This window comes from Oncorhynchus masou, chromosome 17 (genome assembly GCF_036934945.1).
Source record: "Oncorhynchus masou masou isolate Uvic2021 chromosome 17, UVic_Omas_1.1, whole genome shotgun sequence".
In the NCBI taxonomy this organism is placed as follows: domain Eukaryota; kingdom Metazoa; phylum Chordata; class Actinopteri; order Salmoniformes; family Salmonidae; genus Oncorhynchus; species Oncorhynchus masou.
The window spans coordinates 7,107,601-7,123,898 of record NC_088228.1 but is presented as its reverse complement, the minus strand read 5'-3'; the positions used below and the strand labels follow the sequence as shown (position 1 = coordinate 7,123,898).

The following is a 16,298-nucleotide window of genomic DNA, read 5'->3' as shown; positions in this document are numbered from 1 at the left end:
CTTTCAAAATCTTAGCTAGCAGTAATCATCATGAATCAAGGTGACAATATACTGGCAAATCCTTGTCATGTGAAGAGAAATAATGAAGAGAAATTATAGATAAAGCGTATCAGTGCTCATCGGCCATTGGACTTAAACATTACACAACAAGTTGGAAATCGCAAATACAACAATAAGTGGTTTGGAAGTAATTGGTGACAGTGGCTAACTGCAAGAATTGCACAGCAATCACTAGCCTGCTATTCAGTGGAGTGGCTGTGTGGTCCCAAATCTGGGATTAAGCGGCTCTTTTCCAAGTTTAAAAGGAAAAACATTCAACATTGGCCATGCTGTCAATGAAGTGGTGTGGTGTGCTCAAAACAACTGTTAACTCAGAACTGCGAAAACTTGACTTTAGTGAGTTCAAGACAACTGGGAAGTCAGGAATAAATGAGCTCCGACTGGGAAAATACGTTTTGAACGGTCATCCAACTAAATCTGGCCTCTTTCTAGAGCCATGACCTAAAGATGAATGACGCCATCATGATTCAACCTTGTTTTTGTCCGAGTTCCCAGTTGTTTTGAAAGCACCATGATTCCAGAGAATGCCAGACTTGTGACAAAATTTGCCCACGAAGGACCACCGTGCCACCTTCCTGTTCAAGTGAGCACAGCACAACAAGGTGAGTCCAAAAATGTATTGCATGCTGCTGCATAAATTATGTAATATGCCAGGGAGATATGTATACTGTAGCTAAGAAAGTAAAACTAAGTGTATGCTGTGTAGTAAGATGTTAGTAGCCAATGTGCCTCACCATAATACTTTGGTCTATTTACCCCTCTTAATTTCACCTACTGTTCTGACTTAGTGGTGCACATGAAGCCTTTAACCTGTTTTAGAGAAATATAATCATTGAATATTGTAAGAGCTTTCATTGTCTGCTTATATGCCCCCTTTATTTATCCTATGATTCTGACTTTGTGTACAGGGAGAATATTGTAAGAACGGGCCATATTCTGAATTCTGTCACTGTACATTTCAAAAGTGCTGAACACATAGTTATATTGACTACGTCCGTCCTAGCTCTTAATCGAAATTGCAGATTGTCTCAGATTGTCTGCTTATCTGCTCCCTTATTCCATAGTTTGGAAATCTATGTCTATAGACAATTCGAACGCGACAAATTTCAGATTGCCTCTTATCCGCTTAGAAACGACATTTGTTTACTCATGTTAGCCATGTTTTTTTTAAGCAGTAAATGAGGCTGAATGAACTGTTTCGCTGCCAGACAAGGCTCCACTGATAGCCAGGTGTAGCAATGGGTAATGTTGGGACTGCTTTTATTTGATTTATTTAACTCGGCAAGTCAGTTAAGAACAAATTCTTATTTTCAATGACGGCCTAGGAACACTGGGTTAACTGCCTGTTCAGGGGTAGGCCCTAACATTTTGTGGGCCTACCCACAGCTCTTCCTTTCGGACCTGAAGATATCTGACATCATGATTTGACCTCGTATTTTTTCCGAGTTCCCAGTTGTTCCGAACGCGGCATTAATCCCATACCGTAACCATTTTAAATGTCAACTCCAATGGGGTAACGTCGGGGTTGGGACGTCCCAAGGATGCCAAGTAGCAAGGACGTTAATAGAAAACACACTAAAGTATTTTCCGGTTTCTGCCTTCAAAATAAAAGCCCCTACACCAGAGATATTAGAGAAAGGAGATGGGTATCCCGTTTTCAAATAGCGAGCAATAGTAATGGCGTTGTCTTTTGTAGGCACCAATAGGCCAGGGGTGTCAAACTCATTCCACGTAGGGCCTACCCTCGCTTCTGTGGGGTGTTGTTTTTTCCTTTCAATTAAGACCTAAGCTGTGTTTGAATACTCATACTAACTGCACTATTTGTGACGTAAATTGAGTATGTAGTATGCTTATTGGTCCATACTGTTAGTATGCCAAAAGTTCCCGGATGTCGTACAACATTTGCCAAAATACAAAGTATACAAGCAGTGGACACTATTTCCATGGTTTTAGGGCCCATAATGCAATTCTTTAGAAAATGGGCGTGGCTCCACAACATTAAGATTTGAAGAAAATATGCAGCTGAATTCCGACAAGAGCTGATACAAATTCAGGTTGCAAGTTCAAACCCCCGAGCTGACAAGGTACAAATCTGTCGTTCTGCCCCTGAACAGGCAGTTAACCCACTGTTCCTAGGCCGTCATTGAAAATAAGAATGTGTTCTTAACTGACTTGCCCAGTTAAATAAATAAACATTGCATTTATGACAAATGTTGAGCAATGTAATTGTCATGACTTTTCAAATAAGTTACTTAATTTGAAAAGTCAATAGACATACTACATACTCAATTTACATGACAAATAGTACGGTTAGTATGAGTATTCGAACACAGCTTAAGTCTTAATTGAAAGTTAAAAACAAGTTATTACAGAGAACAAGTAAAATATCACAAAATATGTAGTTCGCAAAATTAATTTGTGCCCAATTGATTCCCATTCACTACTTGGGAGTGCTTAACTTTTCCCCAGAATGTAATTGACACATAGATGATTCCAATGTACGGCCATTGTGTACGTTGCCTAACTGAGGAAATCTCTGCCCATATTTGACAAAAGATAGATCCCTCTATCCCTAAATGTGTGAAGGTCAACAGTACTACTAATAGGAGTGGCAAGTAGACAGGATTCTTCAATTAAGTGTTTCATTCAACAAGAAACGAGTTCTCATTTCACTTGACAAATACTGTACCAAACATCTTAGATGTAAAATTGCATGACAGACCTATTTGGCAAAAATGTCAATTTCTGATATTTTTTTTATTTATCCTAGTTAACTATTTTGAGGAAGTGTATACTGGCTGCTGTTGCTATGGCATCTCAAGAGGGACAAATAATATTGCTGCTTTGCTCATTTTTCAAGCAAATGTCTTAAGGGAGGATGCGAGGCAGACGTTGACATGGCCTAGCCCTGCTAAGAGCTAACCAAACCTAGTATGTGGGCTGTAACGCCAATCAATTTGAAATATCTATACAAATTTCAAAAGGTTAAAAAGACACTGGGGGGAGAGAAAAAAAAAGCACAATTTATGCTAAAGCACTGTCAACTTACTGATGAAATCAAAGTTATCATTGTCATGTTACTAAAAACAGACCACGTCAGTTATTTTGCTCCTTTATTTCAGACATTCCCATTATTGCAGGTACAGTGTTAAATAATGACAAAATAATAAAGCTCTTTTAAAAAGTGAAAGGAAACTAAAAATCTGCGGCAAGTAACTGATTACATGTAATCTGATTACTAAAAACAAATCAGTTACGTTCCCAGCAAAAATATTGTAATCAGATTACACACTTGAACTAGATTACTTTTTAGATTTAAAAAGTATGATCACAAAAAATAATACATTATGACACCTTTCTCAATGACAATTCAGCATCGGGGGGGGGGGGGGGCAAGTTTAAATTTGTTGCACCGGAGCGAGTCTGACAAGTCAGACCACCGATGACGACAAATGCGCTTCATGTTTGTCTTTAATGCCTCCCAAAGGGGAAAGTTATCAAAAGTAAATCAGATTAGAGTTTGGGTAATCCAAGTTACTTTTGACAATTTTGAACAGGTAACATATTACATTTTTACCTACCCAACCCTGCAGGCAGTTTATATCCTACCTAGATCTGATCTGTGGAAAGGTCATGAACCGTGAATTAAAAACAAAGTGCACATGTTCTCCACTACATTAAATGGATACATTTTTTTTATTTTACTTTTTAATTCAGAGAAATTAAGATACCGTATGTATGCCTGTTGAAGGGGTAAGCAATGGAAGGCAACTAGGAAGCACCACAACCTTCCAGCAGCCTGTAAAGAGGCTTTAAGCAGGAAGGAAATGGGCATCATGAAATGGAGCAACATGCTTCTTGAGATAAATAGTCAAGTGAAGATGGAATGGGAAATTGGGAGTCCACAGTCTTGAATCTGGGGAGGTTGTTTTTTTGTTTTTTTAATAATTTCTGTTTTTTATACACCATGCGAATTTTTGTCAATCTTCTTTTTCAGATGGTGTTTGTAAGCCAAGATGTCCCGGTTCCATTTGGTGATGGTCTGCTTTTCACAAACCCAGATCTCCTGGGCCACCTAGGGAGCAAAAAGGAGAAACGGGGTTGAAAAGGGACAAATGTGCATCAATCCCAGTTCTTCCAACGAAGATTTTAATAAGTATATATAAACTAGGACTATTTATAATAAACTCATTCAAAATATGTTGACTCTGCCACTGTATATTAGTGGAGTGCAACAGTGCAGCACCAGTATGCCAATGGCATGGTGAAGTATATTCAGACAGTGTGGCAGTTGTCCAACAATGTATTTAAAAACAACCCTTTCATACAAAAAAAAAAAAAAAAAGTGTTCTAGTCTTTTTATCCGAACCTGCTGGATGAGCCGGAAGTCGTGGCTAACCAACATCATGCCGCCCTCGTACTCGTTGATGGCGTCGGCCAGGGCGTCAATGGTCTCGATGTCCAAGTGATTGGTGGGCTCATCCAGGAAGAGCATGTGGGCATTCTGACCAGCCAGCCAGGCGAAGCACACCCGGCACTTCTGCCCATCAGACAGGTTCCTGATGGGGTTCACCTGGTAAAATGCAGAAAATTGGCACCAATGTCAGTAAATCAGGGCGGCAGGTAGCCTAGTGGTTAAGAGCGTTGGGCCAATAAATCGGCAAGTCGTTGGTTCCAATCTTTGAGCCGACTAGGTGAAAGATCTGCCGATGTGCCCTTGAGCAAGGCACTTCTCACTAATTGCTCCCGTAAGTCACTCTGTACAAGAGTCTGCTAAATGACTAAAATGTAAATTGTCCTAAGACAGCCCCCCAATTCATCTATGGTTTTAATTAAATTTCCGACTTCGGTTTAATTTAAATGACCTACAACCCTGCAAACCTGGGCTCAAATAGAATTGTTTTTCTTTCTCCAAATACATAAGCTGCCCTTGGAGCTTGAATGGTGCAAATGGAACCAATGGAATAGTCCCAAAAGTACAAACCCCACTCCCGTGGCATGCCAGACGGTCTCAATCAAACCCTGCTACATGACAATGTTTTAGGATCACTAATGATCAAACTGACCTGCTGTTTGCCCGTCAGCCCATAACGGCCAATGATCTTCCTCATCTCCTCCCTCTCCTTGATCTCTGGGTAACACTTCATCATGTAATCCAGGGGCGAGAGGTCGAGTTCCAGCTGCTCAGTTAGATGCTTTAGAGGGGAAATGAGGAGTAGGTTCATCCATGTGAATCGTGTAGAGTTGTAAAAAAAAAAAAAAATCTAATTTCTGTCCCGTGATGGATGCAGTGGATTGAGACATCAATTTAAAAAAAAAATTAAAAAAAAAACTTATCTTAAACTGACAGATTGATGGATTTATTTTAATGCTAATTAGATTCCTGCATGGACGCAGACATCGACTCTAGAACTTAATGTGTACATCACTTTTTATAGTTGGGACTTCGTTTTCAACCATAAGCTCTAATTCTTTTTTTAATAATTAATAATAATATCACTGGGGGATGACTTTAACTTCAAGTAATTAAATAAAACTAAAGATGCCACTGACCATCCAGTCATCTCAAAAATTTGCAGTCTACTCCAATTTTTGCTATTGTAGGAGCACACACACACAAAAAAAAATGTTTCTGGACACAATTGTCAAGACAGTTTAGAATATTAGTGCATTTTAAATGGTACCTGGTGATATCTGCCAATCTTGACGTGGGAGTTCTTGCGAATCATACCGTCAGTAGGGAGGAGCTGAGGACAAAGAATGACGAGACGTGAGTCGGGGTGGAGAGAGAGGAGACGGATGGGATGTCTGATCAGAAACATGTATACTTTTGAGAAGTTGAAGAAAATAAAATAGCCATTTAACTAGAAAAGACAATTGAACAGGAAATGAGAAAGTGACAACGTACATGTTTTCTATTCATTGGCCCCTCACTTATCAGTAAAAACGGTACCATTAAGGTAATGCCCCTTGGCAGGGCCGAATAGCAGAACAATTAGTTAGCTAAATGACCATATAATCATAACAATGTCAAGACTCACCTCTCCAGTGAGAAGTTTGAGCAGGGTGGATTTCCCGGCCCCGTTGGGCCCCACAAGGGCCACTCGGGTGTCGAGGTCTATGCCGAACTCAAGGTTCTTGTATATATGGGGCTGAAATGTCAAACAAGGGGGGAAAAAAAATAAGAAATTCACACTAACAATATCGCAAAAAAAAAAAAAAACGTGATTGAGTAGTTTGGAGCTGGAATTTCTCGTCATAAATAGAGCAAATGGATAAAAAAAATATTCAGTCAGAAGTGAGAGGTTGGACAATCACCTACCTGGTCATCAGAGTACTTGAAGCTGACATTCTGTACCATGATGACCGGAGGGGGAATCTTCCCACAGGGAGGAAAACAAAATGACAGGGTCTAAAGGAGAAGAGAAGAATGAGCTTACTGTCCTCGGGGAAGAGTTTAGGATATAGCTTACTGTCCTCGGGGAGGAGTTTAGGATATAGCTTACTGTCCTCGGGGAAGAGTTTAGGATATAGCTTACTGTCCTCGGGGAGGAGTTTAGGATATAGCTTACTGTCCTCGGGGAGGAGTTTAGGATATAGCTTACTGTCCTCGGGGAGGAGTTTAGGATATAGCTTACTGTCCTCGGGGAGGAGTTTAGGATATAGCTTACTGTCCACGGGGAGGAGTTTAGGATATAGCTTACTGTCCACGGGGAGGAGTTTAGGATATAGCTTACTGTCCTCGGGGAGGAGTTTAGGATATAGCTTACTGTCCTCGGGGAGGAGTTTAGGATATAGCTTACTGTCCACGGGGAGGAGTTTAGGATATAGCTTACTGTCCTCGGGGAGGAGTTTAGGATATAGCTTACTGTCCTCGGGGAGGAGTTTAGGATATAGCTTACTGTCCTCGGGGAGGAGTTTAGGATATAGCTTACTGTCCTCGGGGAAGAGTTTAGGATATAGCCTACTGTCCTCGGGGAAGAGTTTAGGATATAGCTTACTGTCCTCGGGGAGGAGTTTAAGGATATAGCTTACTGTCCTCGGGGAGGAGTTTAGGATATAGCTTACTGTCCTCGGGGAGGAGTTTAGGATATAGCTTACTGTCCTCGGGGAGGAGTTTAGGATATAGCTTACTGTCCACGGGGAGGAGTTTAGGATATAGCTTACTGTCCACGGGGAGGAGTTTAGGATATAGCTTACTGTCCACGGGGAGGAGTTTAGGATATAGCTTACTGTCCTCGGGGAGGAGTTTAGGATACAGCTTACTGTCCATGGGGAGGAGTTTAGGATATAGCTTACTGTCCACGGGGAGGAGTTTAGGATATAGCTTACTGTCCTCGGGGAGGAGTTTAGGATATAGCTTACTGTCCTCGGGGAGGAGTTTAGGATATAGCTTACTGTCCTCGGGGAGGAGTTTAGGATATAGCTTACTGTCTTCAGATCTGAGGATGATCCCTGCCTTGTGACCTACCACCCTGAATGGAGCTGTGAGATTTTGGTTCCTATTTTGCAATTCTATAAAAACAAATCTATTATCCTGGAACTTAACTCACTCTGTGGCATCTACTGTACACTTCTTTGCATCACAATAGACCATAACTATGTTCAGAATTTTCTAAAATAAAAGAGTTACCTGCAGTAATATCCACTTACTATAGGCCAGATAATTCTGGCCCTGGGCTGTAGTCAAAACTAATTATACACCAAAAAAAAAAAGACCCTGTTCAAACCCTATATGGGAAGCACTGTCACCTTTGTCCACCGAGTCAAAGTCACTAAACAAACTTACTTTGTCATTGGAAACGCTCTCAGTCAGACCAGAGGCCACCATCTTCTGCAGGGTTTTCTCTTTACTCTGGGCTTGGCGAGCCAGCTTGGCTGAGCCGTGCCCAAACCGGGCTATGTAGTTCTGGTGGGGTGGTAAGGAGAGAAAGGGAGGTTTACAAAATAAATAACTGTTTGGTGAAGCCCTTCACTCCCTCATCATTGTGTGTCACATGAGTTTATTCAACTTAAAACAGTTTGTATGAAACAACCACACCCTAGGTGGTTCCAAAATAACCCATCACTATGCTTGATCCATCACATAACTGGCGTCAGCCCGAATTTCACATAAATAAATGGCCAAACCACTAGTGAATGAGGAAGCGTGTTTAGAGAAAGGGAATCTTAGATACCTTCATGTGTTTGATCTGGTCCTGCTCCCAGTTGAATCTCTTCATCTGGTTCTCTTCCAGCTCCTCCCTGGTCTTTATGTACTGATCATAGTTGCCCTATCAGGAAGTAAACAAACATAGTTGCCCTACCAGGAAGTAAAACAGTTTCCCTATCAGGATGTAAACAAACAGCCTACCACAGGGATAGGCAACTGGTGTCCCCCTTTGAAGGCTCTCGGATCAAGAGTAGAATACACAAGGTACAATTTTGTCGAAATGTGGTTGTCCATCAGTAGTTTGTCTTGTTGTGTCTGTCACTGATAGTCACTCAATTAAATTAGCCCATGTCAGGGGGAGGATGGATGTTGGTACACAGACCCAAGCACAACTGCAGCTCATCAACATTTTTTGTGCCCCCCCCCCCCCACAATCAAAGTTGCCCGTCCCTGCCCTACCAGTAATTAAACCTTTGTTTTTACATGAGTACCATTTTACACTTGAAATGGGATGTACTCGCACACTGGAGTCATTTTCCTTTGTTCTTATGACTTGAATATATTAACCTTTATCCAGAGTAACTCACCAAGGGCAAATACAATATAAAAACTACTAGATGGTTGAAGTCTGAAAAAGTATCAGGGTGTAAAACTAACTTTTTTGTATACCAATCATGGAGGCAGGTAGATATCATTTCTACCAGCCACAGATTAGTTTTTTTTAACCAGACAAAATATTTGATCAATAATTACAGAACATGAGCATGCTTAGTAATGTTTCTAAAAACAAAATGTATTACAAATAATAAGTGATGTAGTATATGTTCGATTTAATTTTACACTGGACAAAAATATAAACACAAGAAGTGTTGGTCCCATGTTTCATGAGCTGAAATAAAACAATCCCTGAAATGTTCCATATGCACAAAGAACATTTCTCACAATTTGTGCACAAATTTGTTTACATCCCTGTAATTCACATGAATGGTGAATTAGACATACTTACCCGCCAATGCCAAGTTCTACCCATGTTTGGCAGGTGTTAATTTTAGGCCCTGGTAAGTATGATAAACTGGTGTTTTATTTATCAACCGAAGACAGGAAATGCAACTGCTCTGACTTGGAGCATTATTCTAAACCAGACAAACATCTCATTGGTCCATGTTGGCTCGTGGCAGGGTGCAGTTGCTCTTACCGTGTAGTATTTCAGCTTGCGCTCGTGTAAGTGCATGATGTTGGTGCACACGCCGTTAAGGAAGTCTTGCGAATGGGAAATCAGGACCAAAATACGTTTAAATCTGTTGAATTGGAGAGAGAATTGTTTGGACACTTCAAAATACACAAAGCTAGCTAATCTAGAGTTACACCAAACATGGGGATTCTCCATCCAAATGTAAAGGATTATAGTCAAAGTAAGTATATAGCTAGTGGTTAGCACAGATTAGTAAACTCCATGAGTAATGTCTAAAACATCTCATGTTGGAACTAACAAACCCTGTGGCGTCCGTTCTACACTTTGGCATACTGCTGGGATCAGATAAACGCTTCGGTCTAGTTTTTGTCAACGCGCCCCCGCACTGACAACATACTGCCAGGCAGGGACACTATAATTCGGCCTTTTGTTTACATCATGTCGCAGCAGCAGTAATATCTTAAAGGCGGAAACACATTTACACGACTTCCTAGTTTACCTCTGGAGTTGTCGATCAATAAAACCACAGTAGGTCATAGCAGATAGCCGCCTTTAATCTACGGTGGCTTTTCGAGCTAATAAAAATAAATGGCCCAAATCTGTCTAGAAAAGTAATGGCCTGCATCTTACACACACAGGTAAATGGCCTTACTGGCTAAGCTCTTCCTCCAGCCACACACAGGCATCCAAGTCCAAGTGGTTGGTGGGCTCATCCAGCAACAACATGAAGGGCTTCAAGAACAAGGCTCTGGAGTCGAGGAACACACAAACAAAACATTACTTTCTTTTTTGTTGGGGGGGGGGATGACCCAAAACATTTTGAAAAACAGGGCATTTGCAAATGAAAAACACCCATTCACTCTTAGATTCTTATTGATGTGTGATTTAGATTTTTTTTTTTTTTTTTAAATCTTAAAACCTTTTAAATCTATAAAATTGTTTTTAATGACTAAAGGCATCTGGGCAAAGTGAAACGGAACACAAGAGTAGAGTGCCCAGAACTGTAGGGATCAGATAAACGCTTCGGTCCATTTTTGTCACTGCGCCGCCGCACTGTGAACATACTGCTTGGTGGCGGCGCTATCATTCGGCCTTTCTTTACATCACTTCCCAAACAGTTCTTAGGCAAACGCCTACGCAGCATTAAAATATATATCCCATAGCGCTAGGCCCCTCAGAACCCTAGCGGCCTGGCTCCTACCCCTTTCATGAAGATCTGACACTTCTTCTAGACAGATGTTAAAAAGGGAATTTCTGTAGCGATGCTTGAGATTCTATGAAAAAGACTCGGCTCAAGGCCTGCGTTCAGAAAGTGTCTCACAGTAGGATTGCTGATCTAGGATCAGGTCCCCACCTGTTATGATTCAAAGGTTATACAACGGATCCTAGATCAGCACTCCTTCACTGAGATGTTTTATCAATACAGACCCAGAGCTGTGGATAATGAAGACCTGATCCTAGATCAGCACTCTTACACTAAGACACTTTTTTTTTTTACCTGGCCAGAGCGACACGCATCCTCCAGCCTCCGCTGAAATCCTTAAGCTTCTTCTGCTGCATGGCGGCGGTAAAGCCCAGGCCGTGGAGGATCTGGGAGGCCCGTACCTCGGCCTTGTCTGCGTCCAGCTCCTCCAGACGCTCGTACAGCTCCATCAGCTTCTCACACTCAGCTTTAGGGGAGAGAAAAAGGAGAGAGAGAGAGGAAAAGAGATGAGTTGGAGTGGTGGACAGAAGGGAGGGAACTTCTACTCAACGGTTTTCATTTTAACTGGTTGGGGGGGGGGATGTAATCACGGTTCTCATGCCACCAAATAAGCCTTTGTGCCCGTTGCCCGAAGCTACATCATGAAGGGAACTCATTCTGTAGGACTGTTCGGGACATGGGAAGTAGTGTACCACGCCTAGGAAGGGAAGCTGCCACGGTGAGCACAGTTCCCATGGTAACGTGGAAATACTCTTAAATTACTACAACCTATCCACCACTATAAAAAGGCAATCACTATCACCACAGCAAGGTACAAAACGTTTAGCTAAATAGGAACAACCTTAAACTGCTCCATTTGAGACACTTTTAGCAATGGTCTTCCTACGAGGACAAAGTAGACGAAGGACGAATGCAAAACACTCACAGTCCTCGGAGGCCAGTCGCTCGGCCTCCTTCTCCAGATGGATCCTCTCCGCGTCCACCTCCATGACACACTGCAGGGCCGTCTTGTCGCTGGGCGCCATCTCACGGGTCAGGTGGTAGATGTCAATGTGCTCTGGGATAGGTATCTCGCGGTGGCCAATGGCTGACAGCAACATGGATTTACCTGGAAAAAGTAGAGTCCCCATAGGAGATCAAATGTTGTATTCGTAAATAAGGTGGACTTTTTTATTCTACCTGGGCAAGTCAGTTAAGAACAAATTCTTATTTTCAATGACGGCCTAGGAACAGTGGGTTAACTGCCTGTTCAGGGGCAGAACGACAGATTTGTACCTTGCAAGTTCGAATCCCCGAGCTGACAACCTTTCGGTTACTAGCCCAACGCTCTAACCATTAGGCTACCCTGCCACCCCATTGTTCCAATAAACGGCTGAGATGGTTGAAAAGCGTACTCACTGAGACGGGCGTACCCACTGCTGAAGATTACATGGCAAAAAAGGTGTCCCAAAGGCACTGGGTCATGTTCATTAGAGCACACCGTAGCAAAATGTTTTGCAATGAAAAAAAAGGTACATTTGTGTTTCTACCCAAAATGTAATTTGAGGGGTTTCTTCCGTTTTATGCTCATTGAACACAACTCAGGTGGCGGTAACTACTTACCAGTGCCGTTGAGGCCAATGAGGCCATAGCGCCGGCCCGAGTTGAGCTCCAGGCTGGTGTCCTGCAGCAGCTCTTGCCCGTGGAAGGTGAGCGACAAGCTGGCGACGTGGACGTCCGTGCTGTTGGGGTGCGACGCCAGGACACCGGTCACAGCCCGCGCCTCTGTTTTCTTCAGCTCAAACTCGTCCATCTCCTTGGTCAGCATATCCACTCCTGTGACACAGTGAGATGTTAAGTTTGTCATTTTATACATGAATAAAAGGGGTTATCCATCTCCACTGACAGACATGTGTGTACCAGTCAACCCCTATTTAACATGAGATACCAACCACCCACCCACTTACATGACACTACAGCAATTTAGCAGACGCTCAAGAGCTATTTACAATTTAGTGCAAGAAGAAAACAAAACACATCTCTGAGCACCTATTGTAGCTGTGAAGAGGATTTAGACTTGAGCCCTTTAGTTCCTTTATGATAGACAACTATTACCGTTGCTTTCTGCTCCATTCTGCTGGCCTTGCTCTGGTATCTCTCCCTCTCCGTCCTCTCCTGGTTTTTTGGCCTTCTGCCGGGATTTGGCGGCTTCCTTCTTCTTCTGCGCCTTCTTCTTGGCCAGGTCGGAGGGCATGGTTGCTGAGGACCTCGAGGGAAAAAATTCAACCTGAAGACACAGCGAGAAGGGGGACAAAGCAGGGGAAACTGGGTCAGTAACATTGTGTTCCCTGCATCTGGATTATCAGAGGCTAATACGGTAGCTAAGCAGTCTTAAGGTGAAAGTAATTTTATATTGTTTGATGCAGCCACGAGTAAACAAATTAAAGTAACGTTATATAAATGGTTGACTTAAGGGGTTGCCTGTGTTAGATTCAAGGTGACTTGTTGCTGACCAGCTAGATGGGAAATTCAATGCAATTAACCCTGATAAAGACCCACTTGATCGGGCTTTAGTGGAAGTCTTGCAAGTCCTCCCTTCCAGCCTTAGTTGCCATTAATGATATGTATTAACCCTAGATGACATACAAGGGGCACTGTTTTGAAGCCACCGCACAGCCATTTTGGTATTCCAAAGTTTAAAAAAATATTTGAAAGCGTGTCTGTATATTCTATTAGACTCCTCAATGCATATTTTAGTATTATATTATGTAACCTAAACATTAAAAAATATATATAAACACGGCCTCCCGAGTGACACAGTGATCTAAGGCACTGCATCACCATGCTAGATTCATCACTACAGACCCGGGTTTGATCCCAGGATGTGTCGCAGCTGGCCACGACTGGGAGTCCCATGAGGCGGCACACAATTGGCCCAGTGTCGTCCGGGTTAGGGGAGGGTTTAGCCAGCCGGGATGACCTTGTCCCATCGCGCTCTAGAGACTCCTTGTGGTGGGCCGGGTGCATGCACGCTGACTTTGGTCGCCAGCCGGACTGTGTTTCCTCCGACACATAGGTGCGGCTGGCTTCCGGGTTAAGCGAGCAGTGTGTCAAGAAGCAGTGCGGCAGGGTCGAGTTTGAGGACACATGGCTCTCGACCTTCACCTCGCCCCAGTCCGTACGGGAGTTGCAGCGATGGGACAAGACTAACTACCAATCGGAAATCATGAAATTGGGGAGAAAAAGGGGTAAAAAGAACAACATTTTTGTACCAATTTAACTGCTCCCACTACAAATACACATGTAATTTGGTGTTTAAATGTTATTGAAATACTGCAGAGTTCCATAAATTTCTATGGAGGACTGGGCCTACTGAGGAGCACCAATATGGAGGCCGGTGGCTTCAAAGCCTCATTAGCTACATCGTATTAACACAAGCTGGTGTTCATAGACATCATTGGCTTCCATTCATATGAATCGCAATCAAAGACAAAATTGCTAGTTCATATCTGGTTACACAGCTGATGGATTTTACGCCAAGATCGCTAACGGTATGTAACTAGCTAATTATATTGGTGCCGTGGTGATTGCAACATCAGTACATTCCGGGCCTAGCATCGTTACACAACACCAATAAATGCCAGCATCATTTCCCTTGTAGCAAGCCAGTTCGTTCTTACAGCATAGCGGTAAGCGCTGAAGAACCGGGGTAGTTAAGACAGGTGGGTAATGTCATCTCACGTGTCGTCCTCACACGCATTTCCTGCCATTTACCTAGTTAGCTATTTTAACCAATATCCTGTAAGAACTGTGCGTAACTAGTAGCTACATAATTTAATCAACTAGCCCAACTGCGGTAGTTAACTAGATGCGAAACTGGCGCCCTGGGCCATTTTATATGGAGGTTGATAAATAGAGGCCCCTAAATTACCAAGCTAATGTTCGCTAGCTAAACGGCTAGGTCGAAAAATATACACACACACAACGGTTATATTCAACCAAAGGTAAAATTGCCCAACTAAAATTACGTCCGAATATAGTTATAAAATCTTATCACAAATCCAGGAATCGTGTGGGCCTTCATATCCTTTGATTTGACAGATGCCAATAAATTCCGCTGGCTATAAATCACCCCCACCCCCCAAAAAACGACTGAGTCAGACTCCAAGTAATGATTCAGCTAACTGGTGGCTAATGCCGAAGCAACTCGTGGTCCTCTTCACTGCATTGTGTAACTAGCTAGTTTACCGGCGGGTATGCTAGCTCGACTTTAGTTAGCTAACGTTACTGATCGAATCAATCATGTATCTTCTTACTAAAAGCCCACATACGACATTTTTTTGTATATTATTGTTCGTGACTATGTCAGGTGTGGTTCTTATACGTTTTTAAATATAATTAAATATATATTCTCTCACCGGTCTTGTACCTGTTCACCGGCGGCGGCGACGACGTTGGAAACGCACAAGAAAGAATGATCTCGTTGTCGCGTGTTCCCTACGCCGGCTCACCCGACCAATGAAACGCCGAGTTGTCTTTGTAGCTCCACCTTCTCATTTTAATTTAGGGCGAGTAAAGGAATGGTTGCTGGGAAATGGTGTATTCTGTACGTCATCACCGACAACAACACAAAAAAAGCGTCAAGACGAGAAATGATTCATTTATTGCAACATCATTGATAGTGTGGCCAGAACTCCTGTGATTTGTAACTATTAAACAGTAGACAAGCTTGTTTACTCATCTAAATCAAATAAAATGGTATTTGTCACATGGGTAAAATCAACAGGTACCTCAATTTTACCGTGAAATTCTTACTTGCAAGCCTTTAAACAATGCAGTTACAGAAATAGAATTAGGAAAATATTTAAATTTTTAAAAAGTAAGAGGCTATAGGGCAGCGCACAATTGGCCCAGCTTCGTCCGGGGTAGGCAGTCATTGTAAATAAGCCTGAAACATGGTTAGACTTTGCATATTCTGATTATTTATTATAATATAAGATATGTTAAATATAAACTGAGGTTTTCACTTCTCAAATTGAGATAACATGCAATTGGCATGCTGACTGCAGAAATGTCTACCAGAGCTGTTGCCATAAAATTGATTGTTAATTTCTCTCCAATAATCCGCCTCCAATTGCATTTTACCGACGCCAGTTTGAATGCACAGAAATACCGTAACAAGAGCCTGAGGCCCATTGTCGCGCCATTCATCCGCCACCATAACCTCATGTTTCAGCATAATGCAAGGATCTGTACACAATTCCTGGAAGCTGAAAATGTCCCCGTTCTTCCATGACCTGCATACTCACCAGACATGTCACTCTTTGAGCATATTTGAGATGCTCTGGATCGATGTGTACGACAGCGTGTTCCAGTTCCGGCCAATATCCAGAAACTTTGCATAGCTTGAAGAGGAGTGGGACAACATTCCCCAGGCCACAATCAACAGCCTGATCAACTCTATGCGAAGGAGACGTGAGGCAAATGGTTTGTCACACCAGATACTGATTGATTTTCTGATGCACGCCCTTACTTTTTTTTATTTTTTATTAACGTTACTTTGACCAACCGATGCATATCAGTATTCCCAGTCTTGTGAAATCAATAAATTAGGGCCTAATTTATTTATTTCAATTGACTGATTTCCTTAACTGTAACACAGTGAAATCTTTGAAATAGTTGCAGGTTGCGTTTATATTTTTGTTCGGTAT

At 42.3% G+C, this 16,298-nt stretch overlaps 1 protein-coding gene across 2 annotated transcripts; it reads right to left on the bottom strand.

Annotated features, from left to right (window-relative positions):
• Window positions 1-3,159: 3,159 nt before the first annotated feature.
• LOC135558355 (ATP-binding cassette sub-family F member 2-like) lies at window positions 3,160-15,101 on the bottom strand. Of its 2 annotated transcripts, none has more exons than XM_064992103.1 (15): window positions 15,006-15,101; window positions 12,703-12,874; window positions 12,211-12,423; window positions 11,534-11,716; window positions 10,903-11,074; window positions 10,057-10,152; window positions 9,408-9,510; window positions 8,238-8,333; window positions 7,850-7,969; window positions 6,383-6,472; window positions 6,102-6,212; window positions 5,745-5,807; window positions 5,127-5,255; window positions 4,430-4,633; window positions 3,160-4,135 (listed from the first exon to the last, which is right to left on the bottom strand). In XM_064992103.1, the coding sequence occupies exons 2-15, from the start codon at window positions 12,839-12,841 to the stop codon at window positions 4,019-4,021; spliced, it is 1,836 nt and encodes a 611-aa protein (XP_064848175.1). In that variant the 5' UTR covers window positions 12,842-12,874; window positions 15,006-15,101; the 3' UTR covers window positions 3,160-4,018. The 2 variants fall into 2 exon arrangements, with proteins under 2 accessions (XP_064848175.1, XP_064848174.1); XM_064992102.1 differs by lacking the exon at window positions 15,006-15,101 and adding an exon at window positions 13,453-13,629.
• Window positions 15,102-16,298: the final 1,197 nt, after the last annotated feature.